Below are 26,667 nucleotides of genomic sequence, written 5' to 3'. Positions count from 1 at the left end.
GCAGTGAATGCAAAGTGACGGGCTGTCAGCCATGCTATCTCTTCTTCCTCACACGCGAGACAAGCGAGGTCATCCCCAGCTTCCTAGTGACACGCCCCCACAGCCCTACACGCAAAACGCCATATACTGTACATGCATTCTAACCTTGCTTGCCACAACATTACTCTAATGTAGCAGTATTGGATGTGTACTCCACGTACTGCAGCAGCACAGAGAGCACAGGTTGTGAGCAGGTATATTTCTTTGTTGTGCTTCTCGGCATTCACACAACATCTTAGACGTTTTATGATGGAAAATACTTCATTGAGACGCCCCAAAAACACCTACCATATGTGTTGCATGAATATGCATATTTTTGGACTCAGGACAGTCGTCATTCAAGCGTGACGATATGGTGATTGAATTGGAGGGATTATTAATTTACCTTCAAATGTCATCATCAACCCCTTCATCATTCATTCCATTCTTCTGCCAAGCAACACGTCCTAAAAACATATGCAGGTACAGTCATCCCTCCTTTACCGCCGTTTATTGCTTCCACATCCCAGCCTGATCAGTCCATTTCTGCAACGTAGGATTCCTTCTTTTTTCATGGGATATTTTACACTCACAATACAGTAGACATTATAAGACATATTAGGCACAGGAAAACTCTGTACCACCTTCCTAGTACACTCTGTAACATTATTAGAGCCCCCTGGAGATGAAATTACACCCCATAGTCCCGTTTACACTTCTATGACCCAATATAGTAGACATAATAACAGAAAATAAGACATTTAAGACATAGAAACCTTCTAAATGCACTTTTAACATGATTAGAGCCCTCTAATAATGGAATAACACCCCTATAGTCACATTTACACTCCTATTACCCAATACAGTAAACATTATAAGACATACATTATAAGACATATTAGGCATATGAAAAACTTCTCCACCTCCTTCTAACTACACTTTTTAACATTATTGGAGACCTTTAGACATGAAATAACACCCCTAAAGTCACCTTTGCTGTCACGCCCTGTGTGGGTTCGTGCTTGACAGTTTGTTTATGTTCCCGTTCTGGGCTTTGATTTCCCTTTTGGACACTCTGGTTTTGTGTTGGACTTCCTCTTTTGCCCCGTCTGCCTTAGTTACCATGGTTACCCACACCTGTCTCTAATTTGTGATTCTCTATTTAGTTCAGGTGTGTGCTTCTCCTTTTGTTGGATCATTGTTTGTTTGTCGTGTGTCCTCGCTGATGCTGAGTTGCCTTTTCTCCCGCTGCTACAATTCAAGCAAAAAATAAATATTATTTACCTGCCATTGGTCCTGCTCTCTGCATCCTGGGGTCGTACCGCAACACAGAGAAGCCGATACGTGACACTTTGCTCTCCTATTACCCAATACAGTAGACATTATAAGACATATTAGGCATAGGAAACCTCTCTACCTTCTTCTAAGTACACTTTTTAACATTACTAGAGCCCTCTAGATATTACATAACACCCCTACAGTCACCTTTACTCTTGTATTACCCAATACAGTAGACATTATAAGACATATTAGGCATATGAAACCTCTATACCGCCTTCTGAGTCCACTTTTTAAACATTATTAGAGCCCTCTAGATATTACATAACACCCCTACAGTCACCTTTACTCTCCTATTACCCAATGTGGGAGTCATAGTAAAAGAAAATAAAACATAAATAAGACTTGTTCACATGCATGTTGCAATAAATGACTTGCGAGCGTGTGGACAGGAAGTGAATTTAGAGGAGCCCTTGTTGTTCCTGTTTGTATGATTATGTTTTATTGTTGTGCCTGTGGAGAGGTGATTTAAAGCGGCAATGTTGTTCCTGTAATCACTTTTGGTGCTTGTGTGTCTCACTGAATGATTACTGACACCTAGTGACCAATGTACAGAGCTAAACTGGTCAATAGACATTTGTAGTTTTATAAAACATTATGTCATATCTGCTTCAACGTGGAATAATATACGACATATTCAAATGTACTACTAACCTCCCATCTGGAAGGTGCTTGTCACTGCCGTACTTCCATTAGAGAAGAAAAGCTCTGGTCAATGAAGGAGTGATTTTACCGAACGCATGAAATAAAAGTATTTAGTGTAGTGGAGTAATCATCCTGGTAAGTGTGACGAGATATATCATGTACATGTGCATGTATGTGCACGTGTGTGTGCAGCACAGTGGCATAATAAATAGGAATGCATGAAATAATGATGAGACGGGGTGTAAAAGTGTGACAGCAGGGAAAAATAGCCCTGAATGATGCATCAACCCTCAGCTAAAAATGTGCAAATGAAGTCAGTGGAATTGTCATTCATCCAATACCAGACTGCCACAACAGAGGACTGTGTGTGTGTGTGTGTTCTGTAGTTTGATGGTAAAAAATAAACACCTTGCATTGAGTGTTATTTCTCTAGCAAAATCCACTCGCCTGTTCTCATGCTTATTTCCAATGTGGAGATGTTCTAAACAACAAGTATGACACATTGGACTATTTTTGCACACAATGAAAAATAACCCTAAAAAGCGTATGCAAACACAGTACATATGCTTTCATTGCACTGCACTGATAATGGATGCCAAATGTGGAAGCCACACACAGAGATACCCAAGCAGAGATTCCAAAATACCAAAATAACTCATAATGTGTGTATTTTCCAAGCAACAATCGTGATTTTGTTGAATCAAATCAGAATCAGAATGCCCTTTATTGTCATTTTACATATAGTAGAATGAAATTGCAGCAGCTATGACAGTACAAAATATAGAAATTAGAAGACTAAATCAAGAATAAATAGAAGAATTAGAAGACTAAATAATAAATAATGAAGCGTTTACATTGTAGAGGATGATTGATTGCCTTGGTTACATGTTGTTGAGGGTTTAAAGGGTTAAATTGATTCATGTGTTGGTTTTTTTTTTTTGTTTGGGGGGGAGACTTGTTTCGTTCTCAAAAAGTTGTAAATTTGGAGCCTGAACCTGCGGGACAACAAAATATTCATGAAATTATGGATTTATGACCAGCCGTCGAACATGTATGATCTTTTTGATGAGCTTTTAACAACACATGCCAAAAAAAATGAATTGGTGATGTTTTTGGGAGTAGACTTTTTTTTTGTCCTGTTGGGATCTCAACAGCTTGTACATTTGGAATATGAACCTGCAAAAATCCCAAAAAATTCATTGATTTATTGATTTATGACCAGCAATTGCCCTGCATGGAAATACTATAAACATGGCACCAAACATGACTCCGTAGCCAAAGAAAACCAAGTGACTCCACCAAGTAGGGAGATGTAGCAATCCTAAAATATGTATACAATAACAGACTCTAAGCTTTCATTTAAAAAGAAACACATCCATTATTGAATTGTGCGGGGGAGGGCTGCCATGACAGCTAGAGTGTGCGAAAGGCATCAACGGTACGCACGCTACATCAATAACGTCCTTCATCTTCTCACTACACGCATTGGAAATATTACCTGCATGTGCGGCCTGCTTCAGATAGCCAAAAGCCGCAGTGCACTCACCTTGTTTACATACACATGTACCAGCAACAGAGGATGGAGGATTGAACCAGCAACCTTCAGGTTGGAAGACAACTGCACCACCACATGAGCCATGTCACCCCCCCCCCCCCAATGTTAAAAAATGGATATTTGTGAAAATAACATGTCCACCACCCCTATAGCCATGCTAACCTTGGTATCGATGCTACTCATATTTGGCGGGAAAGAAGGACAGAGATTGTGTATGAAAGACACACCGTTCACTTCAAGCTAAACTAGATTGTTAGATGGTGATTCACCTTCTGCCGTCTAGTGGACGGGTATTTGATGAAACTACGGGCAGATGACTTCACAGCCCTCGGGAAGGCTAGGCTAGTTGCTGTTAGGCCGGGCAAGGCCAGTAGACAGGAATCATCGGCAATAAAGCAAACACAGATTAAAGATGTTTTATTTTGGTAGTAATAGACCATCTTAGAAATCATACGACACGTGTTTCTGCCCCCCCCCCAAAAAACCCCTGCCAAAGCGTTTTGGTAGCTGGGCATTTTTTCATCTTGTGTCCCACTCCAGATAGCGATAGGGCTGTTTGAGTGCTGTCTTTCCAGCCTGGAGTGGATTGCTGTGCTATGAATCTATAATGTAATCCCCCAGCATGAGGAGACAGCCATCATTCAGATGTTTCAGTGCATTACATTATATGTTGGAAAGCTCATGCATTGAAATCTGAGAACTATATGAGATGGAGACACAGAGCAGCTACAGCACAAGCAAGGTGTGTGTGTGTATGTGCGCGCATACGTGTGCACGTGTGTGTTCTGTAGTGTGTGTGTGTGTGTGTGTGGCATTTTATATAGAGGAAGTGTGTGTGGGGGTGGAGAATGTGGAAGTGAATTATGCCTTTTTCAGAGGGGAGGGGTGCATATATATGTATGCATGTATGTGGGGGATGGGCAGGCACTGTATGTATGTTCACTACATAGTATGTGCATGTGTGTGTGTGTGTGTGTGTGTGTGTGTGAGTGAGACAGATTGAAAGTCTAAGAGCATGCATTTTAATGATATCTAAATGGGTGTAGGCAATAAACACTAATGTGCATGAGCTGCTACTTTTCTGAGGTGTGTGTGTGGGGGGGGTGCATATATAGCACACATATGTCACAGAGATATGTTCCAATATAGAGTATAAATCTATGTAGGACTGTATTACATTTGTATTTATGTGCATTTTTGACCATCTGTTTAACTGCGGTGTGTGTGTGTGTGTATGTGTGTGTGTGTATAATGTGGCACACGTGCGTCAGGCACTGACAATCTAGTTAAGCTTGAAGTGAATGGTGTGTCTTTCATACACAATCTCTGTCTTTGTTTCACGCTTCATATCCATAGTATCAATATATTTGACTTCTGATTGTTTCTGATCATAAATATCCATTCTTTACCATATGGAGGCAGTCGGCTCAGGTGGTACAGTGGTTGTCTCTTAAGATGAAATATAAATCGTAACATTCATCCATTCATTCATTTTCAAGCGCTTATCCTCACGAAGGGTTGCTGGAGCCTATCCCAGCTTTCTTCGGGTGAGAGGCGGGGTACACCCTGGACTGGTGGCCAGCCAATCACAGGGCACATATAGACAAGATGTAGACCATTCACACTCACATTCATACCTATGGACAATTTGGAGTCGCCAATTAACTTCATATCATTTTAGGTCAAATAAAGTGAACTTATTTGTGAAAAATATAATGACACTTTCAACAAAAAAATACAATTATTATTGTTTCAGGACCATCAACATAAAATATCTGTACAGGAAACTGGATTGACAGGGGTGCTCTTATTTTGGTAAAAGGTGTAATTTCCGCATCCGCCACGGCTAACGCATGCTAGCTTTAGGTGAAAGCTTTTGTACGAGTGGTGGGCAAAGAAGTGCCGGAGCTTCCAGCACGCAGCGGCATCCTCAGCAGTAAGAAGCCGCAGTGCAGCAGCGTTGAAGCCGGCACTACCTCGTCTTTTACTGGGGAAGGGGGGGACTCTTGAAGTGAGTTTTTGTGTTGATAATTTCCGACTCGGAAGAAGTGCGTAGACTTGAATGTTTTTGTGGTGACCGGAGCAGGAGAACCAGCGTGGAGAGGAGCCTTCCAACTTTGTAAGCCTGCTTTTGGCTTCACGAGAGAGGCGTTTGCTTTCCGAAGAGACTCGTAGATGTTTCTCCTTATGTTCGATGTGGGACTTCTAACTTCGTTTTAAAAAATAACTACATAAAGGTTTACTTTGTGAAAGCAAAAAACAATCAATTTAAAAAAAGCCCACCGGACGAAAAAAGAAGAGCGGGGATAAGTGGATGTACAAGGGACCATGGATGTGACAGTTTACCCGCCTCCCCCTCAGCCTCTGGCCGCGTCAGACCCCACCAGACTGGGGCAGCTGTCTTACCCTGACCCGGCCTTCGGGACCAACAAGGTAGGGAACACAAACGAGCAGGAACCTTCTTGTGTTACTCATTGTCTGCATGATGAAAGTCACCTTTGTGTCCCCCCCACTGTTGAATTAACTGTGGGGGTATTCATCTGTCTTGCCCTGCCAATTAAATGGTAATTAATTACTTTATTGGGCTGGATTTAATGAAGGCAGACACTGCTCTCCCTGTCTATGGTGATGGACTGTGATTTCGGTGTAATTAAGCTTAAACAAGCACCGGAATATGCTACATTAGAAATGTTTGCTACCTCTCTGACCACAGAGCTTAGACTTTCTCCATCCTGAGGTCAAAGGTCGTGGTCAGAAAACTGCAACTCAAGTATATGGAATTTGATTTCCAGTTCTAGAAAAGTATGAAAAAATACTACAAGACTTTTACCACCATTCTGTTTTCTGAAAGATCAAATTATGAACAACAGAAAACTAAGGTGCTTGCTCGGTCAGCTGAGATGTTGTAGGCGATTCTTCCTGGAAAAACAGCTACTGTACATTACCTTGGTGGAAATGACGTACAGATTCACAATCATTCTATCATTTATTTACATGATACGAAGGCTGCAGCTAACCATTATTTCATAGTGGATTCATCCGAAGATTGATGTTTGGATTAATGGAGTGATTAGACTGTTCACGTTGTCTCAGATGTTTCATCTCTTCATCAGTTCATGCCAACACAACTCTGACCAGGTAGGGCATCCCTAGTCAGGTCTGCTTCTATGGATGTTAAGGAAAAATAGTTGATGAATGAGGAAAGTGAGAGAGGTGGAAGAGGTGTCCGCTGTGGACCAGGAAGTAGAAAAGATTGGTAAAGATGAAGTGTGAAGAGCATTGAAAAGGATGACGAGTGGGAAGGCACTTGGTCCTGATGGTATACCTGTGGAGGTATTGAAGTGTCTAGGAGAGCAGCAGGAGAGTTCCTGACTGGGTTGTTCAATAGGATCTTAGGTGGTGAGAAGATACCTGGGGAATGGAGGAGAATGGAGTATGTTGGTGCCCATTTTTAAGTAAGGGTGATGTGCCGAGCTGTGGCAACTATAGAGGTATAAAGCCAATGAGCCATACAATGAAGTTTTGGGAAAGAGTCGTTGAAGCTAGAATGTAGCAGAATGGTTTCATGGCACAAAAGAGTACTACAGATACAGATAGTATTTGCTTTAAGAATGTGAATAGAGAAGTGCAGAGAAGGTCAGTGGGAGCTGCATTGTGTCTTTGTGGATCTGGAGAAAGCCTATGACAGGGTGCCTAGAGAGGAACTGTGGTAGCGTATGAGAAAGTCCGGAGTGACGGAGAAGTATGTTCAAGTTGTGCAGGACATGTACGTATGAGGACTGTAAGACAGTGGTAAGATGTGCTGTAGGTTTGACAGAAGAGTTCAAGGTGGGACTGCATCAGGGATCAGCTCTGAGCTCCTTCCTGTTTGCTATGGTGATGGACAGGCTGACAGATGAGGTTAGACAAGAATCTCCATGGACTATGATGTTTGCAGATGACATTGGGATTTGTAGCGAGAGTAGGGAACAGGTGGAGGAGATGCTAGAAGAGTGGAGGTTTGACCTGGGCAGGAGAGGAATGAAGATGAGCCCCAGCTAGACGGAGTACGTACGTATATGTGTGTGAATGAGAGGGACCCAGGTGGAAGAGTGAGGTTACAGGGAGAAGAGGTACAAAAGATGGAGAATTTGAATTTGGAGAATTGGAACAATGGAGATTGTGAAAAGGAGGTGAAGAAGCGTGTGCAGGCAGGATGGAACGGATGGAGGAAAGTGTCAGGCGTGATGTGTGATAGAAGAGTTTCAGCTAAAATGAAAGGAAAGGTAAACCAAACTGGTGAGATCAGCCATGTTGTTTGGTCTTTATGCAGTGCCACTGAGGAAAAGACAGGAAGCAGAACTGGAGGTAGCAGATGTGAGGATGCTGAGGTTCTCATTGGGAGTGACCAGAATGGATAGGATCAGGAACGAGTACATCAGAGGGACATTACATGTTAGAGGCCTTGGAGATAAAGTCGGAGAGGCCAGACTGAGATGGTTGGGACATGTCCAGAGGAGAGATGGTGAATATATTGGTAGAAGGATGCTCTGTTTAGAGCTGCCAGGTAGGAGGCGTAGAGGAAGACCAAAAAGGAGGTTTATGGATGTAGTGAAGGAGGACATGAGGGTGTAAGACAGGGTTGGATAGAGGCGGTTGATTTGCTGTGGCGACCCCTGAAGGGAAATGCCACTGCTTGCTTCACAATAATGTCCACCTATAAAGTGAATTGTGAGGCTACGATGCTATAAATACGTGCACCTCTAGTAGTGGACTTGGTGCTTGGAGAGCCTGTGGGCATGTTATTGTAACTAATACGTGCATGGAGCTCCAGAGGCAGGCCATTGATGCCTGATTGGGATGCAGGAGCTTTACATTCACCTGTGACCTCCAGATGTGCTAACGGCGTTGTTGCTGTTTGGATGTAATGTGCTAGCAATGCATTGATTGGCAAACATGGCAACCTGCAGCCTCTATTGTGAAAGGATGACGTGATTGCACGCATCTACGCAGTTGTCAGAGAGTGTTTGTTTCAGGAAAGGTAGAGATGGAAGATTGAGAGGCTGTGGATGGAGCGCTAGCAGTGTGGTTGGTTGGGGGGTAGGGAATGGAGAGAGAGAGAGAGAGAGAGAGAGAGAGAGAGAGAGAGAGAGAGAGGGGTTGTTGGGGGTAGGGATGTTGCAGATGAGTGTGGTTGTAGTGGGGGTGGGGCCATAAGGTTTGTACTATATTTCTGTCTGTGTGTCTTCTGATTCATGGCTCTGTCGGCCTGATAGACCAGATCATATTACTGTGTGCTGGACCAGAGGACCAGACACTCTGGGGCAGCACAGTAAGGCAGGAAGAGAGGAAAAGTCAGATGAAGAAGGAAGAAAAAGGAACAAGCAGGGTAAGGTTGTGTAAAAGAAGAACAGAGGAGGCGTGTCCTCCACATGTGTTCATGTATAGCTGCAGCACCAGATTTTTTCCACTTGACTTGAGTGGAGGAAATCCTCAGCACAATTAAAAGATTCCATGTATAAGTACAGCATCATGCATGTGATTATCAACCATGACAGCCCGCTCTTAACTTATCGCCATAATGCTTTGGACGTGAAACACATTTAGCTTTGCCCGGTGCCATGCACACAAAGTCTGCAATGTCCTACTCATCATCATCAACGCTCGGCGTCCGTATCAGTAATGCACATCAAAAATACACTTCTTACTGACTCGAGGCTACTTGACAAAGACTCAAAATCACTAGCTTACACGAGTTTGACTGACTCACGAGTGCTCAAAGAATATTTGACTGACTTACGGGTGCTCAGTGAAGACTCGAGTTTGACTGACTCACGGGTACTTGACAAAGACCCGAGTATCACTGGCATATATGTAATCAATGACAAAGATTTAAGTTTCATTGACACATGGGTACTGGACAAAGGCTGGTGTTAGAATGACTCCCAGGTATTGGAGCATTATATTATTTCTACACTCTGATATAGTCCATGGGTGTGAAGGTTGCTGGTTCCATCCTACCAAAGCCATGTTCAAGTGTCCTCGGGCGAGGTAGAAAAGTACCCCTAAAAGTTTAATGCTTTCATAGTCCACAGGTTTTACTTTGGTATACATCACATACTACAATGCACCATTTCCAATCCTATCCAATCCTAGTATTACCAAATAACTTCATTTTACTTTTATTGAGGTTGAGGGATCATCTGTTTTTATTAAAGCATCAGTTTTGATCCCAGTATTGACCCCTGGGGTACACCAGGTCATACATTTAAGATGGCAGATGTACAGTATATTCTCCTAGCAATATCATGAACAGATTGTTTGAACCTGTAAGATGAGTATGCTGATGATGCTGGAAGGAATCTGGAAGGAAATTGCCCCTGAGGGATAAATAAAGTGTTTGAAATTGAAGTAGGAATTGAAAGCAAGCATCCATGATGGTTTACTGGAATAGATTTTACTGGAATAGATGCAAAATGCATCATGCACTTATGCCTTTTGGCCCTTGCCGATAACCTAAAGACACTGGTTCCATTATGTAAGATATATCTGATAGGTGCAATGTCCTGTCTTTCCTACCTGTGACAGGGAAACATCTCTTCTGTTTCTCTGGCTGTTGTTTTTACTTCCCATGATGGATTGGAGGGAATAGAAGCCTTAGATGATGAGAGGGTTTTCAACCTGAGATTAGTGTCTTCTTCAATCCGGCATGGTGTTATCACACACACACACACAGTTCTTTGCAGGCAGGATAACAATGTTTTCAGTGAGTTTGAAGTCTTAAAATCATAAAAGTAGTTTTTCTCTTGCAGCACAGTGGTGTAGTGGTTAACATGGCTTGCTCCTCCCCCTCCAACGGTCCTGCTAGCGTGATGTTGATGTTCTCCTTCCATTGCAGATCAACATTTGCAATAAAAGTGACTGTAGTAGTAATTATTAGACAAGATTTATCTCAGACTCTACTTTACCAGACTCGCCTCAGTTGCCATGGTTCACTTGCAACATTTGTTTGGACGGATTTAATGAACCAAAATAACGCATTGAAGAGCTGATATGAGCTGATATGATATTCGTGGCTTTCTGGAAAAAAACAAAATCACTTGAGTTCTTACATTAATAGCTAAAGCATTGTACCAGCAATAAACAATACTCTTATGTGCTATTTTTGTTGTCTTCATTATCCATCCATCCATTTTCTATACTGCTTATCGTCACGAGGGTCACCTGTCTCAGCTGTCTTCGGGCGAGAGGCAGGGTACACCCTGGACTGGTGGCCAGCCAATCACAGGGCACATATAGACAAACAAACATTCACACTCACATTCATACCTATGGACAATTTGGAGTGGCCAATTAACCTAGCATGTTTTTGGAATGTGGGAGGAAACCGGAGTACCCGGAGAAAACCCACACATGCACGTGGAGAACATGCAAACTCCACACAGAGATGCCAGAGCGGAGAATCTAACCCAGGTCTCCTAGCTGTGTGGCCTGCGTGCTAACCACTCGTGCAGCCGATGGATAATTTATGGATAATAAAAATAATTTCAAAAATACAAATTTGAAAAGTGTAAAAATTGTTTAAAAATGACTTTAGTGAAAGTGTAAAAGTTGATGAAATGATTAAATAAAAATAAAACTGACCAAAAAACAAATAAATAAATAAAATAAAAAAATGATTTCACTAAAAACATGTAAAAAATGTAATAAATATAAACAAACAACAAAGGACTTGAATAAAAGTTTAGAAAATAATAAAAAAACATACAAAAATAAACAGAATTCATTATAATTTTACAAAATAATAAAAACAAAAATAACTTTAATAAAGTGTCAAAAATAATTTTAAAAGACATAAATGTAAAAATGACTTGCGACTAGAAGTCCCGTCATGGACTCCAAGCAGTGTGTGTCCTTACCTCCTTTTTGTAACGAGGATGGTGCCATGCTCGCCCCCACGCCCACTTCTAACCTGAACCCTGGTGCGGGTCCATTGCTGGAGTGTGCTTTCATTTAGTTGAAGCACAAAGATGATGAGAGGAGATGAGAGTCTTGTGGATGAGGCGTGCCAAAAGGAACAGATGGATGGAGATGGAGCAGCACCGGAAGAGAGTCATTATCACAGTTTCATTTCCAAAACAAACGTATTGCAATCCAACCCTGTCGTGCAATCATGGCTGCATTGTTGCCGGTGTTAAGGACAATGACGTGCATGACTTCAGAATTACTCAGGAAAAGCTTTGCTCGTGAGCGGTGTAGCTGTGCTTGAATGCTGAGTCGTGGGTTAGGTTGTCTTCATTGAACACGTTTTCACTTTCTTGGAAATTCCTACTATTACTCCGTCGTATCCTCTTTTCCAGGGGTCGGCAACCTTTACTATTAAAAGAGCTATTTTACCTCCTTGCCCACTAAAGAAAAATTGCCTGGAGCCGCAAAACGTAGGTTTAAAACAACGCTGCTGGCGACCAACAGTTGTGATGAGCTGACATGCTCAGTCAATTGGGGGTCTCCCACGGTTTTGGCCGTCAAATTTGGAGGGATTTTTGGGGTATCAAAGTAGTTCAGAGAAGAAAAGACCAGTTGATTGAGTACTCTTGCTTGTATTGTAAACTTACCTGATTTGTTTAGTCTGACGCAAACAAGTTCCCATGCCAATGTTTTTTAAATTACCTTTAATTTATTTTTTTAGAAATGTCAAATAGCTCTGGCAAAGTATGACTTTTTCCCCTCCATGTTTACCTGTGTGAGAGGGAACTGAATAGCATCCTGTCTGCTCATTAGTCGCTCCATCCCACCCCGTCCCATCCCATCCCATCCTTGTCTGGGCGAAAGCGATGAAATGTTGAACATTTTTCAGTTTAGTGGGATCGCGTCATAAGCCACCGTGTGCACCGTACATGCACAAACAAAATGATCAATCATTACACAATAGCTTTGCTTGCTTTGACTTCAATAAAAGTATCAATAGATTGAAATAAATCTTAGCAAAACACGAAGAATGGCATAAAAAGGATTATAAACATAAATGAAAATACAAATGACTTTAATGTGTAAAAAGTGTACATTTAAATGATTTAAAAGTGTAAATATATACTAAAAGAAAAAAAATAATGAGCAATAAGTGTAAAAAACAATGTCAATATAAATAAAAATTGACTTCAACAAAGTGCAAAAGAATGATAACAAATATATAAAATGAATTAAGATCATATGAAAATATATACAAATCAAAGACTAAAAAATACTTGGAAAAAAACAATTAAAATAATTCAAAATAAAAATCACTAAAATAGCTTAAAATCACATACAAATAAAAATGACAAATTTATATGACTGACTACTCAGTCTTCAGAAGAAGAAAGAGGAAATTGTTGGAAAATGAATACAAAAACAGCAGAGAAGAAAAAAGAATACAATCATTTTTTTCTCATAATATTATGACATATATATATATATATATATAATGACAATTACTGACTAGATTATTATGACTAGACTATGCCAAGGTGCTAATATAATAAACAGCTGCCGGATGCAAATGGCCCCTGGGCCGGACTTTGGACACCCCTGTGCTAAAGGATATGTGAAGAGCGCATCTTCAATGCTCACGCACGTGCACACACACGTGCACACACACAATCTACAGTCAATTGGGTTTAGCAAATAAAAAAGCTGTTTATATTGTTGCCGTGGCAACAAGAGAGAGAAGCATGAAATGTTGAGCTGACCTATCACAGCTGTGTGAATCTCTCTCTCTCTCACTCGCATGTACCCATGCACGCACACACACACACTCATACACTCATACACTGTGCCAAGTTGATTGATGTTCTCTAATGCACTTTCAAGTAAACTGAAATCTCTCCAGTCCAGAGCGGGCAAATAAACGCAGATAAAGCCTTGGGGGTTGAAGGTGGTCTGGGGGGGTTATTTACATGTCTTTCATTTCTGCTTAACCACAGATGCTGTGTTTACATCTGCTAGAAGTGACTTAACTCTATTTGGCGTTTCCGGACTGATGCCCGCCAATCCCCCCCCCCCCCCCCATCCCCCATCCCATACTGGACCTCTGGACTGGATGCAGCTTTGCTTTTTCATGTCAGCAAACCTTCTCCATTGTCCTTTTCTGTCATCCTGATAGTCTCTCCACCTTTCTCCCCCTTTCCTCCCCCCCAGCTCCGACCCTGACCCACTTAACTGGCTGCTTGTTATTCAAACCTTTGCTCCCCCCCCCTACACACACACAGATGAGGAGAGGGTGGCATGACGATGAAGAGGGACGCCGATCCCTGATATTCTTTCCACATGTTGGAGTAAAAAGAAAGCTTAAGGGGGACTAGACAGTGCCCCCCCCCCCCCCTCTGTAGATACTGTATTTGAGCCATGCAGATGTTTATTGAAGTGCGGGTATAGGTGTGAGCGCAAGCGGTAGAGGTAGCTGGTCCGGCATGGTGCTAAAAGACAGCTCTGGCTTGTTGTGAAGTCATCCAGGCCCCCTTTTCCCCTTTTTCCCCTTTTACCTCTTCATTCCTCCCTCAGCCAACCTCTTCATGGCTTCCACTCACTCCCAACCATTTGCTGACAGAGAAATACTAGGACTTCAATGCACGATACGTATCCTGATATCTGAGTCATGATACCATGCAGTATTGCTGTATTACCTCCGCTAGACATGAAATAACACCCCTATAGTCACCTTTAAAGTCCTATGACCCAATATAATAGACATAAGAAGAGAAAAAAATACATTAATGACCTTCTAAATACACTTTTATTTCATTATTAGAGCTCACTAGACATGAAATGACACCCCTGGGGTTGTGGGGCTATGTTGGAGATCATCCCAGCTGACCATGAGGGTGAAACATAAAAAAACATAAGACATACTAGACATAAACAAGACCTAAGATGGACTGAGATGTTAGCATTGGGAGAGTTCCTTGTGTTTTTTCTGTACAGTGTACTGTAAATGTCCTGGGAAAAGTGAGCATGGATCGGTCAGTTAACTGATCATGAAGAGTTGGGAAATGGATGGCCGATTGGTTGTCAGACAATGGAGTGCAGTGCTTGGCGGCAGCCAGCAGAGGCGCTGTTGGTGAAGTTTGAACCTAAAATACTGCATTCAAAGGCCTTGACTTCAACGTCTTGACATGCAAATGTCAAAACCTTTGACATGTGACACCTCCTCTCGAACCATCGTTTCTGCTTTTACTTTCACCTGGTTTTCACACAGTTTTTAAAAATTAGCTGTTCATTCTTCAGTTCAACGACGTCTGTTTGTGTCTACGGCTCTTTACTCTAAGGCTCTGTTTTGGCTTTCTGTTGACCCTGTAAGCCTACACCTCATTTTCATAATACCCAGCAGCTGGCGAATGGATGGGGCAGTTACACCTGTCTATCCACCTGTCTACCTACCGACTTGTGTGTGTGTGAGTGTGTGAGCGTGGACATGAGTTAGCCTGTTACTTTGCTCACCTGTTCAAACAAGCATCCACGTTAGTGTTTGACAACCAAAACAGCCAAAAACCAAAAAGGATAGCCTCCTCTTCTCCTGTAGCAGCGCACTGAATCCATGACCCCTTTGGCACTCAAAGATCTTTATCCTTAATGGTGGTCACCACAGCCAATATTGATGTTCATTTGACTTCCATGGTGACGGTGCAAACAGCGTCTACCGTTGAAGGAATGAGAAATAACCACAAGGCTCGACAATAACGATGTACCGATGACCCGGGGCAAGTTAAAACAAAATTCGGGCAAGTAAATCTAATCAGTGATATTCCCGTCGGGCAAGTGAACTTTGGCATGCCATACTGCCAAGAGTTTTTTTTTAAAGCGGTTCTTGTTGGGTGTTGGTAAAACACGGACTGCGTAATTCCGGTGGTAATTTGCAAAGCAATCCTTGCAATGGACCAATCAGAATCGTTTATTTAGACCGCGGTCCGTAATCCACAGTCCGCGTTTTACCCACACCCGTTGTTCGCGATCAACCAATCAGCGATCGTTTGACTACGAAAACATCCATCATGGCGTCGCTGCCAACATCGTCTAATTCTGAAGGAAACAGCAAAAAGTGATGAACCAGTGCCTCCTAAACAAGTATTTTATTAGCGGTAGCAAATCAAATGATGGCACAGGTGAGTGAATCACATTGCTGTGACAATTTGAAGTGGTCACAATGAAACACCACCGATTAGATCCAATACCAAGTGCTGATTTTGCACAAGCTACAAAATCTAGCGCTTCCATTTCTCTGTGTATTTTTCTCACCTTTGCTTCACAAATTATTGTTTGACCATTGAGCTTTTTTTTCTGGATTAAAAACACATTACTAGTACACAAATGTGTCTATTCAATAATGTTTCATTGTGGTGCACAACTTATAAATATCACTGCTTACCACGACTACGATGTGTAAGGTATTATTTATTTTATTATTTTATTTATTTGAGATTCTCATGTGATGCCACAAAAAATTACATGATATCATTATGGCAGTCTTTTCATTTTACATGGGGCAAGTTCGGGCAAGTAGTTCTCACCTTAAGGATTCCCTATGAGCAAGTCATTTTGGTTTTTAATGTAGAGCCCTGAACCAGGTTACTCACATTTATAAGCACACCCTGTTAGTTGAACATCAAATGACGAATGGAGAAAAAGACTGTTGTGTCAGTTTTAGAGTTGAGATACTCAAATGCATTTGAATTGCATTGCTGGTGATGTGTTCAGCTCAGAATAAAGTTCTAAAGAGGCAACAGAGGCTATGTGACACTGGGAGCTACACTGTGCCGCCGTCTGTCATAACAGAGAGCGGTGGCTTGCAATGATGCGCATGCGTTATAATAATAAATAATAATAATTTGTGAAATATATTATAAAATAATTTCTTTCATTAACTACGTTAAATTTGTAGCGTAATTAATGAAATAAATTATGTATATGTAATATTAATGTAATATTTATATTATATTAATATAATATAATAATTAATTCATTATTTATCTAATTATTTTAGTTATTTTTGACAGCCCTAATATTTAGCCAAAAACGCTAAACAACTAGTCAAACAAATGCTTGTTTTACATGACAATAAACAGTTATGTACTGGTTAACATTGTATCTCTTTCTGTCTTCTCTCCAGTTGGAAGGGGACAGCACCTTCCTGAGCATGCAAGAAACGGGCCTGGACTATGTTTCCACCAACCAGGTTAGTCCTCTTCATGTCTTGTGACACCCAACTTAAAATAAAAAGTGACAAGTTTTTGTCTGGTGGACACGAGGCCCGGGATGGTTAGGAATTAAAGAATCGATTACGCAATAAATTAGAAGGAAGTGGATCATTAATATATTGCCATGTGCATGTGTTCCATAGAACACCGGCATGAACAGTCTCTTTGTGTGGTCGGGTGGAGGCGGGGCTGCTACCATACACACACAGTGCAGAGTGTGACGTGGGGAAACAAAATGAGTAGATTGCGATATGTTGTCAGGTATTTATCTCGTCGACCCAATCTCGCGTATTGTCTTGTTTGACATTTGGAAGCGTTAGCCTCATCCTTTTTGACCGTAAGGGCGAATAAACATATTAGAAATAAAGAAATGAAATTTCAATGTCATCATCTCTTGATGGCAAAGGCGACAAAGCTTTCTGTCTTTGAACAAGGTGGGATGGATAAGCGAGGCCTCTGCAGCACCATTGCTGCTGAGCTTGGACGCAGTAAGAAAAACATCCCGAGGATCATGGAACTAAAATGTCACATGGTAGACCCCCCCCAAAAATGATGCCATTGGCTGTCCTTGATGGCTTTCACCATCGCTGGAGTTAGCTTGCTGGATGCGCGTCACGGTAGCAGTACAGTATATACCAATACAGTACATGTATCCTATAATGCTATGAAGAAATCCCAGAAACAGTACCAGAGAGAGTGAGCGGTGTAGGAATGTATGATTTGATGTTTTATTCATAGTGTTCTTCCATACAAGAAGATAGGGAGTGGTTTATAGAATGAGAAAGTGCAGTAGCGTATACTGTATGTTAAATCATGAAATACTATTCTACCAAGTCGTAGCTGGTTGTTTCAGTGCAATATAGCTGGTATGGAAATGTGGCGTGTTCATGATGGACGCATACTGTTCTCTTATCGTGAAGCACATTTGCATATGAAGTAGTTGAATATTGGAGCAATATTGGAGAAAATTTATGAAATGGCAACATACCGCATGAAAGAAGTAATGTTACACACTATGTCATAACATAACATCAAGTATGGAGCAGGGTAAAGGGTACAGGCTTATAGCAACGGTGGCCAAACCTTTTCCATCCATGCTAAAATACCAAAACACTCATGTAGATATGAAGAGACTTTGGATATTAAAAGGAACAAACAGCCTGCATATCAGCTTTATGTTCTAATACTATTGTTCACATGATTTGGTTGTTTATTCTCATCATATTGTCACTTTATTATTGTAATATAACTTCTTCCCAACTGTATTGTCCAACAATAGCAACTTTTCATTTTGTTTCTGCTATTTTTTCCTTTTAACTTTTCATATTCTGGCTTTACTCTCTTCATATTGTGTCTTCATTCTCTCTCGTAAAATGACTGCTCTTTTTCCTTTTATGGCTGTGGTTTTGGAGTACACCTGTACTAGCTGTTGGTGCAGCATGAAGTGGAAGATCCCCTCTTTGCTGTTTGACCCCTGACCCTTGCCCCGCCTCCTGGCCCATCTCAACCTTTTGTTTGTCTCTGCCCTTCTTCCCTCAGTTTCGTGTGCCGCCACCCCCCCAGCCTCTCAGCAAGGCAACACCTCCCAACCCCTCGTCGCAGCACTGGAGGCGGGACACGACTGTGGTCGACACACACCGTCTCCCATGGGTGAATACACACACACAGTGATATGATCAACTTGTTTTTGGGTAGATAGGAGGGCGTATTACATGAAATAGCACCCATATGGTCACCTATACACTCCTATTACCCAATATAGTAGACATAATAAGAGAAAATAAGACATAAAAACCTGTTTACCACCTTCCAAATGTACCTATAGTCACATTTACACTCCTATTACCCAATATAGTAGACACAAGAGAAAATAAGACATAGAAAACATTGTTACCACCTTCTAAATACACTTTGACATGATTAGAGCCCTGTTGACATGGAATAGCAGCCCTATAGTCACCTTTACACTCATATTACCCAATATAGTAGACATAATAAGGGAATATAAGACATAGAAAACATTACCACCTTCTAAATACACTTTGACATGGTTAGAGCCCTGTAAACAAGGAATAACACCCCTATAGTCACTCCTATTACCCAATATAGTTGTCATGAGGCATTCTTAAATAATCTTCAATAGGGATCAACAGTTTTTTTTTGGGCCAATACCCATTTTTTTTTCCCATCACCCTTAGCCGATGGCCGATTTTGCTTGGGCTGATATTTGTGGCCGATACTGTTTTGCTCCCTCAATTTACATGAAAAAATGAAAATGATAACAAATATTCCAGGTCTCAAGTTTAAAAGAAATATTTATTGAAATGTCAACACTGAACACAGTAGGATTCAGCTTTCTTAAACACACATTTAAACGGCATTATCAACTTTAGAAGGAATAAATATTCAACCATGTGCAAAACATTTCTGTCGTAGTTGAAGTTTTATCTAGCATCGATGTGATGACTGCTCCTCCGCAGTGAGACGCACACCCCCCGCCTCCACCACGCAAACACATCACACTGACACAATTTAGTACGATATTGATATATGAAATTTTCATTTTGAAAAATTATATTTTAGAATGTGCCGTGGGCCAACAAACATCCGAGTGCCGCAAATGGCCCCTGGGCCACGCTTTGGACACCCCCTGCTGTGTGTAGAGCAGTTGAAAGGAATATTTTGTGTGTGTGTGTGTGTGTGTGAGTGTGGAGTTGTGGGAAGTAGGCTCATTTTGAGAAGATTGTATGGGCAAAAGGACTTAATCCTGACTACATTAGTCTTCCTAGAAGATCCCAGCCACGGCTTTTGTGCCAGCATGAATGAGAGAGAGAGAGAGAGCGAGACAAGGGGACTAATTTATGCGCCGCATGAAGAAGTAATGGAACAAATAGGACGGACAGACAGACACGTCTCATTTATGCACAGCTACCACTGGAAACAATCTTTACATCTCTGCTGGATGTGTTGCTCTCGTCAAAGAATCATCTTTGTGTGTCTCACGTTTCACTCATCAAGCCCTGCGATGTCACACTTTCTTCGCCGGTCCTTGAACTCACCATTTTTGTGTTCTTAAGTCCAAAAGTGAAACTGATACCAAATATGATCATTATTTCCCCCTACTGTACACATTTGAAAGTCAGCATTCGTTGCCCTGCCAAATTGTGGATTTTTGGTGGGGAAAAAAATAATTGTCACGTCCACGTTTGTTCCACAGAAAACACATCTCATTCGGCCTAAGTCACTAATCATTTAGAAGTACGTGTAATGCAGGTGAAAAAATGTACAGCACTCATGTTAGAAAACACACCATATTGTTATGCAGAACAACCACTGGAAACAATCTTTACGTCTTTTATGTTTGACTCAAGATTTCACACTTTGTTTGCCGGTCCTCAAACGCACCATATTAATGTACCAAGGCACAAAAGTGAAACTTGTAGTCAATATAAAAAATGAAAATGTCCAAGCTACTCAATTTTGTAACATTTATTTTCATAAATTTCAAGCCAAACAAACCAATATGCTTGTTTTACCAGAACATGAACAAAATGCTGGAAACCTGAATGAAAAGCAGATTTATCAACCTCTGCTGGGTCCCTACAGCCAAATCCGCTGCCCTCTGAGCGCAAACGCACACATTTTTTGAGGCATGTTTTGCAAGGTGCAAAACTTGTATCACTTAGGACTGGAAGTCCCACACACGGCGCAGCAGGGGCAGAGTATATCTGCGTTTTAAAGCCAGTATCGGCCGATATCGATACCGTGGTTTTTTTCACTGATTTGCGGTTATGTTATTTTGCTGTCTGTAAACTCTTTGCTATTGTCACACGTAAAAACACACCTTCCCACCACCAACGTTCATTCCACCGCAAGCGTATCTGTCATTTAACTGGCAAGTCAGCAGTCGTTGTTGGTGAAAGAGAAATCATGGATGAGATTAGAAGAGCGGGAGAGCCAGCGAGGGCCGTGAAGGAGAAGGACGGAGAGAGACGAGGAGCAAAAGAGAGGTAGAGGGAGAGAGTGGTGTGGCCAGCCAAGCAGAAAAGCTGTCAGTCCCCATAAAAGATCTCCTCTGTCAGATTAGAATTCTCTTTCTTTCAACCCTCACATCTCTCACTCTTTCTCGCTCTCATTGCGCCTCGCTCACACAGTCATTCATCATATATGGAAGTGCTAGGTCAGGGGGGCCGTTTGTGGAAAACTTAGCGGGAATAAAGTCCAAATATTACGAGAAAACAAGTCATCTAAAGCCAAATAGAACGCTTTCTTGTGAGAGCTACTCATTTTTGTAACATTATTTTTTTTATTGTCAAAAAAGGCAAAATATGATGGCAATAAAATGTGAAAAAGTTTTAAACGTTTAAGAAAAAACAACAGCAGAAATTGAAAAAAAACCTGCAATCATTTATTATAAGAATAATACATTTTGTTGTGAAGAAAATGACCATGTGCTGAACTCACATGCTGCCGATGTGGACGAGGAGAAACGGGGAACTCGTTATTTGCTGATTGTATTTTTCATACTATACACAGCATGTACATTATTGACATGTGTATACAGTATGTAGAGTACTAGTATGGATATACAGTATGTACAGTACTTTAATTTATACACAGCATGTATATTATTGGATAGATAGATAGATTGACATGTATGTACAGCATCTGCAGTACTAGTATGGATATATACAGTATGTAGAGTACTATCATGGATATACAGTATGTACAGTTCTTGCATGTATACACAGCATGTACATTATTGACATGCGTATACAGTATGTAGAGTACTAGTATGGATATACAGTATGTACAGTACTTTCATGTATACACAGCATATACATTATTAGATAGATAGATAGATAGATAGATTGACATGTATGTACAGCATCTACAGTACTAGTATGGATATATACAGTATGTAGAGTACTAGTATGGATATACAGAATGTACAGTTCTTGCATGTATACACAGTATGTACACTATTGGCATGTATATACAGTATGTACAGTACTAGTGTGGATATACAGTATGTACAGTAATGGCATGGATATACATTATGCACAGTACTATCCTGGATATACAGTATGTACAGTACTGGCCTGGATATACAGTATTTACAGTACTGGCATGGGTAGGTCACGATAACAGATTTTGTTGATGGATAATTGTGCTACAAATGATTGTCGATATTCCATATGATCGGTAACATTTGTTTCCTATGGAGGTGTAATTGACATGTCGACCACTAGATGGTACTGAAGTATTGTGTACGGTGGTCCTGTGCCAGACATTAGCCTGACCCAGAAGTTCAACTGTCTATTTGGTGAATTTGTGTACATGAAAAAACAACTATTGAAAGATATCAAAGATCGATGTTCTCTCATCTTCAGTCCTACCAAGTGGGCCCTTTGGGTGATGAGGACTTCAACATCCCACCCATCACTCCCCCCACCCTGCCGGACCACATGCTGCCCCCTCATCTGCCCCATGATTCCTCCACTGGACCCTACCCCCCTCTGGATACGCCCTCCAGCTCAGCGTCGCACCACCCCTATCAGCTGCAGGGCATGAATCTGCCTGGCATACCTGGGAGTCAGGATGGCGCCGCTATGCTGAACCAAGATGGCGGCACGTTCAGCCCAAACGGGGCAGCCATGACCAGTACTCTATCTGTGGTGAGTAAACCCACGTCTGATTTCTAAATGCTCCAAATCTGTGGTCTCTACCCAAAGACTAGGCAGGAAAGCTTTAGTGCTATATAGGGAAGACTAGATAGGATTAGCTGTCCTATCCAATGAGAGCTGAAATGATAAGACTAGCAGACCTATCTAGTCTTTGAGCTTCAGGGCTAGATGAGGTCTGCTCAGATCAGATGCCACACCTCTCATCTGAGTAGGCTTAATCAATTCATGCTCAAAGGTAGGACGAGATTTGTCTTATCTACAGTAGGACTACCAATGTCCTATCCAGTCTTTAGACATGAACTGACATGGATCTACAGTACGTTAACATGCATGGATCACAGCTTGTCTGAGAAGACATTTGGCTTCACCCAAAGACAAGACAGGACTAGAACTCTCCTCTCTAGTATAGATGCAGCTAGATATTGCTGGTCTAAGGAAAGAAATATGAAAACTTATGCAGCCTTCTCAAATGAGAGGTTGTTGTAATCAATCTCTTGTCCTGTCCTGTTAGTATAGAGCTGTCCTACCTAGTGTCTTAGGAGATGTTTGACCTTCCATCTGAGCAGGCTTCATCATTTAAGAGTCAAAGATTAGATAGAACAACATTAGGACTCTCGGGCAGACAAGATAGGAGTTAGCTGTCCTACCTAGTCTTTGAGTATGGAGTGTCTTAGGAGATGTTTGACCTCCCATCTGAGCAGGCTTCATCAGTTCAGAGTCAAAGACTAGATAGAACAACATTAGAACTCTAGGGCAGACGAGATAGGAGTTAGCTGTCCTACCTAGTCTTTGAGTATGGAGTGTCTTAGGAGATGTTTGAAATCATTTCGAATAACCCACTGGTGTGTCCAGCTACCAGAAAAAGACGTTTTGAGAAGTTGAGAAGTTCACATCGCTTTCTTCCTCCTAACGTACTTTTCCAACATTCATAGGAAAAAGTTTCGAAGTGTGTGTTTGTTTCACAGTAAAACGAAATTGCAGCTTCTTGTTATGACTGTCAGACGTGTGGAAAATGTTCTTGGCTGACAGAAGCGTGTTTTAGGGGGGTGGGGGGTGGTGGGCTTTATCACCTCTCTGTCTCTGTGTCCTTATTAGACATACTCTAGACTCAAAGAGATCAAGTAGATAGATACATAGATATACAGTTGCAGCCACTGAAATACACAAAAAATGTTCTGGCATGGTAGATCAGTGGTTCTCTCCACAAACAACCGGGACTATGATTTAATAATAACAATAATAAATCATAGATAGAGAATAGATATCACAGCAAAATATCATAATGAACTTAATCACAAAATAAAACAACCAAGGCAATTTATGAGAGATAAGAAAAATGAGAAAAGACAATGAGAATAAATAAAAATGTAGTGTGATAATACATCATAAATAATAACAATAGATAATAAGCTTATGGGTTGTTGTTTTTTTTTACTGTTTTAACTTTCCTTGTCAATTGTATATTTAGATTTCGCAGCAGGCCAATAATGGATAAAAACAGTTATGGGCCAAAACGGCCCCCGGGCCACACTTTGGACACCAGCATCCTGTTTTATGAACGTAAATGAAAAGATACTAATCTCTTGCGGGAATGTTGTTATCACTGCCTTGTGTCTTTCATATTTACTGTATGTCTAATTCGTCTCATCTTTGTAAATATCCAATCATTTTGTTGCACCCCCCCATCCCCACACACCCCCTCCCCCCATCCAGCCCAATCCACCCCATGACTGTTTATCTCAGTCCCTTCCATTTTCTATCATACCTCACTTTTATATTCCCATACTACTATACATTTACTGCCAGCCCATGATTTATGGTTGCCTAGCAACTATGGCTGGCTCAGCCTAATGGAGGTGGAGTGTGTGTATGTGTATGTGTGTGTGTGTGTGTGTTAACCCAGCCAAGGCTACTCCTGGAGTTTATATTGAGATCCGGCTTGCTCATTTAAGGATTGAGACATATTATCTACTATTCAGGTGGAATTGTGTCATGCACAGCAAAGCACTTCACAGCATTAGCTCACACACACACACACACACACACACACACACACACACACACACACACCTATTGGTGTCACAACCATACCTGTCAACCCACCCATTTTCCCAGGAAAACTCCCGTATTTTACCCTCCCATATCAATCGTTTTCGTTTCCCCCATCTTTGGCAGCATTTTAACTCAAACGAGAAGAAATATATTTTCCCGTACCGCGTGTTAGTGGTGACTATATCCACGCTTGATTCACAGTAATCTCAACGGACAATGGTGTATCATCGGGAAAAAATCCCAGAATTTATTTTTGTGTTTCTTGTTTCTCAGGAAAAAAAAATTGCTGGTTGATAACATTGCTAGAAATTATCGTTGATAATTGATATTATCGCGTTTTTTTTTCATTAATTATGTGGCATTGTGCTGGTGTGTCTGGCTTGGCGCTTCCCATGTCAAATTTGGAATTACATCAAATCCAGGACACTGTGTGAAACAAGATTTTCTAAGAATAAGATAAATATTTAATTAATGCATAATTATAAAAATAAATAATAATAATCTAATAAATAATAATCATCATATAATAATAAATAATAGTAGAAAATAATAAATAGAAAATAAATAATAGATAAATATTTGTAATAGGTCCTACATTGAGATGTACTGAATTAGACTACTTAGTATATGCTATACTATACTGTACGTAATGCAGTATATTTGTCTATTATTTTCTTTAGAAAGATATTTCAAAGATTGAAGAGAATAACCAATAGTGGCCGGCGTGTTTTAGTGAGTTCCAGGAACGTCAAGTGTGCTCCTGTCTAAGCGTCATCATCAAGCCAGCAAATGTCAAACCACAGCTATTAGTTTTCCGCCGTTTGACCCGCAGACGCATCATTGTGACGCCTTCTCCCTGCTTAGAAGACTCGGGCCAAATAGCACATTTCTATGCCGCTAATCACACACAGCACATCCGCTCGCTCTGAGATAGACGGCAAAGCGTCGACACCCCATCCATCCCACTATGAGGTGTCAAGGTTCCACAGGACGTTCACATAGAAAGGGGTCATGTGATGCTGAAGGTAGGCGCCATGGGTAAACCTGCACATATGCGTTCTCTCTTTCCTCTAAAAAAAACATTAATAAATTACACTGACATCCATTGAATATGGCACACAAAAATCTATTCACGCATACTTTCATTCACATTGCACAGTCCCTGGGTTACCTTGTAATGTGAATACTATTTTGGCTATTAATGAGTTTCACTACTGCTGTATTGAGTACAAGCTGTTTTTGAATCAATTAGTGCTTGTTTTAGTTGATCTGTCGTGTCTCCCTGACGGCAGCAGCTCAAACAGGTAGTGTCCACGGCGTGATGTGTCCATGATAATGCTCTGGGCTCTTTTGAGACAGCGGGAACTGTGTACTTCTTCCAAGCTGAGGTTCAGCCCCTCTGGAGCGCTTTCCTCTGATCCACTGTGCAGCTGGGGTACCACAGGGCATATGCAGTATGTCAAAGGGCTCTCTATAGAACACCTGTAAAAGGACACAAGGTATATTATTTTTCCTGAGCACTCTCAGAAAGTGTAGTCTCTGACTCTCTTTTTATTGGAAAATGGGTGTACCCTAGTTGCATGAATGTAGCGTGTCATGTGCTGTTCACTAACGGGATGTTCTATAAGGATGCAACTAGGTGCTGCCACCTCAATCTCTTCATGACTCAGAGGCCCAGGACGTTCTGCCTTCATCTCAAGGCCCAGTTGTTTTCCATCATATGTACTTTTATCTACGAAGAAAAAGCACAAGGAAAACGGCACAACAGAGCAAATGCATGATAACATGGACATTACGCTAAGAACACGGAGAGTCATTCAGCCTGGACTAGTGAATGGATATGGAGGATTTAGCAGTTAGCTTCGTGAGGCAGCATACGCTAACATGAAGGATGGTTTCTAAGGCTAATGCCACAGCCTCAGTGTGGAAATATTTGGGTTTTAAACAGAATGCACACGCTTAGCGTGAAAACCAACTATGAATGGAGGTGCCTGCGTAGCAACAAGTGTTGACTGTCGGTACGAAGGCTCCCTCCATCCTGACAGTCAACGCTTGTCGCTACACAACGGTGTCGCTGGCTACATTGCAAAAACATCCATACAGGCAATGTTCTATCAAGCTCATGATGGGTGCCATCTAGTGATTCGAATGTGAATTACACCTC

General features: G+C 41.3%; 1 protein-coding gene across 2 annotated transcripts in view; it reads left to right on the top strand.

Moving 5' to 3' along the window:
• Positions 1-5,435: 5,435 nt before the first annotated feature.
• Positions 5,436-26,667, top strand: part of tox (thymocyte selection-associated high mobility group box) — a 28,525-nt gene continuing 7,293 nt past the window's right edge. Inside the window, exons 1-4 of one of the 2 annotated variants that reach the window (XM_058062584.2) lie at positions 5,436-5,989; positions 16,677-16,742; positions 18,304-18,414; positions 22,158-22,442. In XM_058062584.2, coding sequence (XP_057918567.2) covers positions 5,885-5,989; positions 16,677-16,742; positions 18,304-18,414; positions 22,158-22,442 — 567 coding nt within the window. In that variant the 5' untranslated portion in view covers positions 5,436-5,884. The remainder of the gene's footprint in view (positions 5,990-16,676; positions 16,743-18,303; positions 18,415-22,157; positions 22,443-26,667) is intronic. The other variant, XM_078788731.1, reaches the window with a different exon arrangement.

Source organism: Doryrhamphus excisus, linkage group LG2 (assembly GCF_037039965.1).
Source record: "Doryrhamphus excisus strain RoL-2023G ecotype Guam linkage group LG2, RoL_Dexc_Guam_v1.1, whole genome shotgun sequence".
Lineage (NCBI taxonomy): Eukaryota > Metazoa > Chordata > Actinopteri > Syngnathiformes > Syngnathidae > Doryrhamphus > Doryrhamphus excisus.
This window is presented reverse-complemented; position numbering and strand designations above follow the sequence as displayed.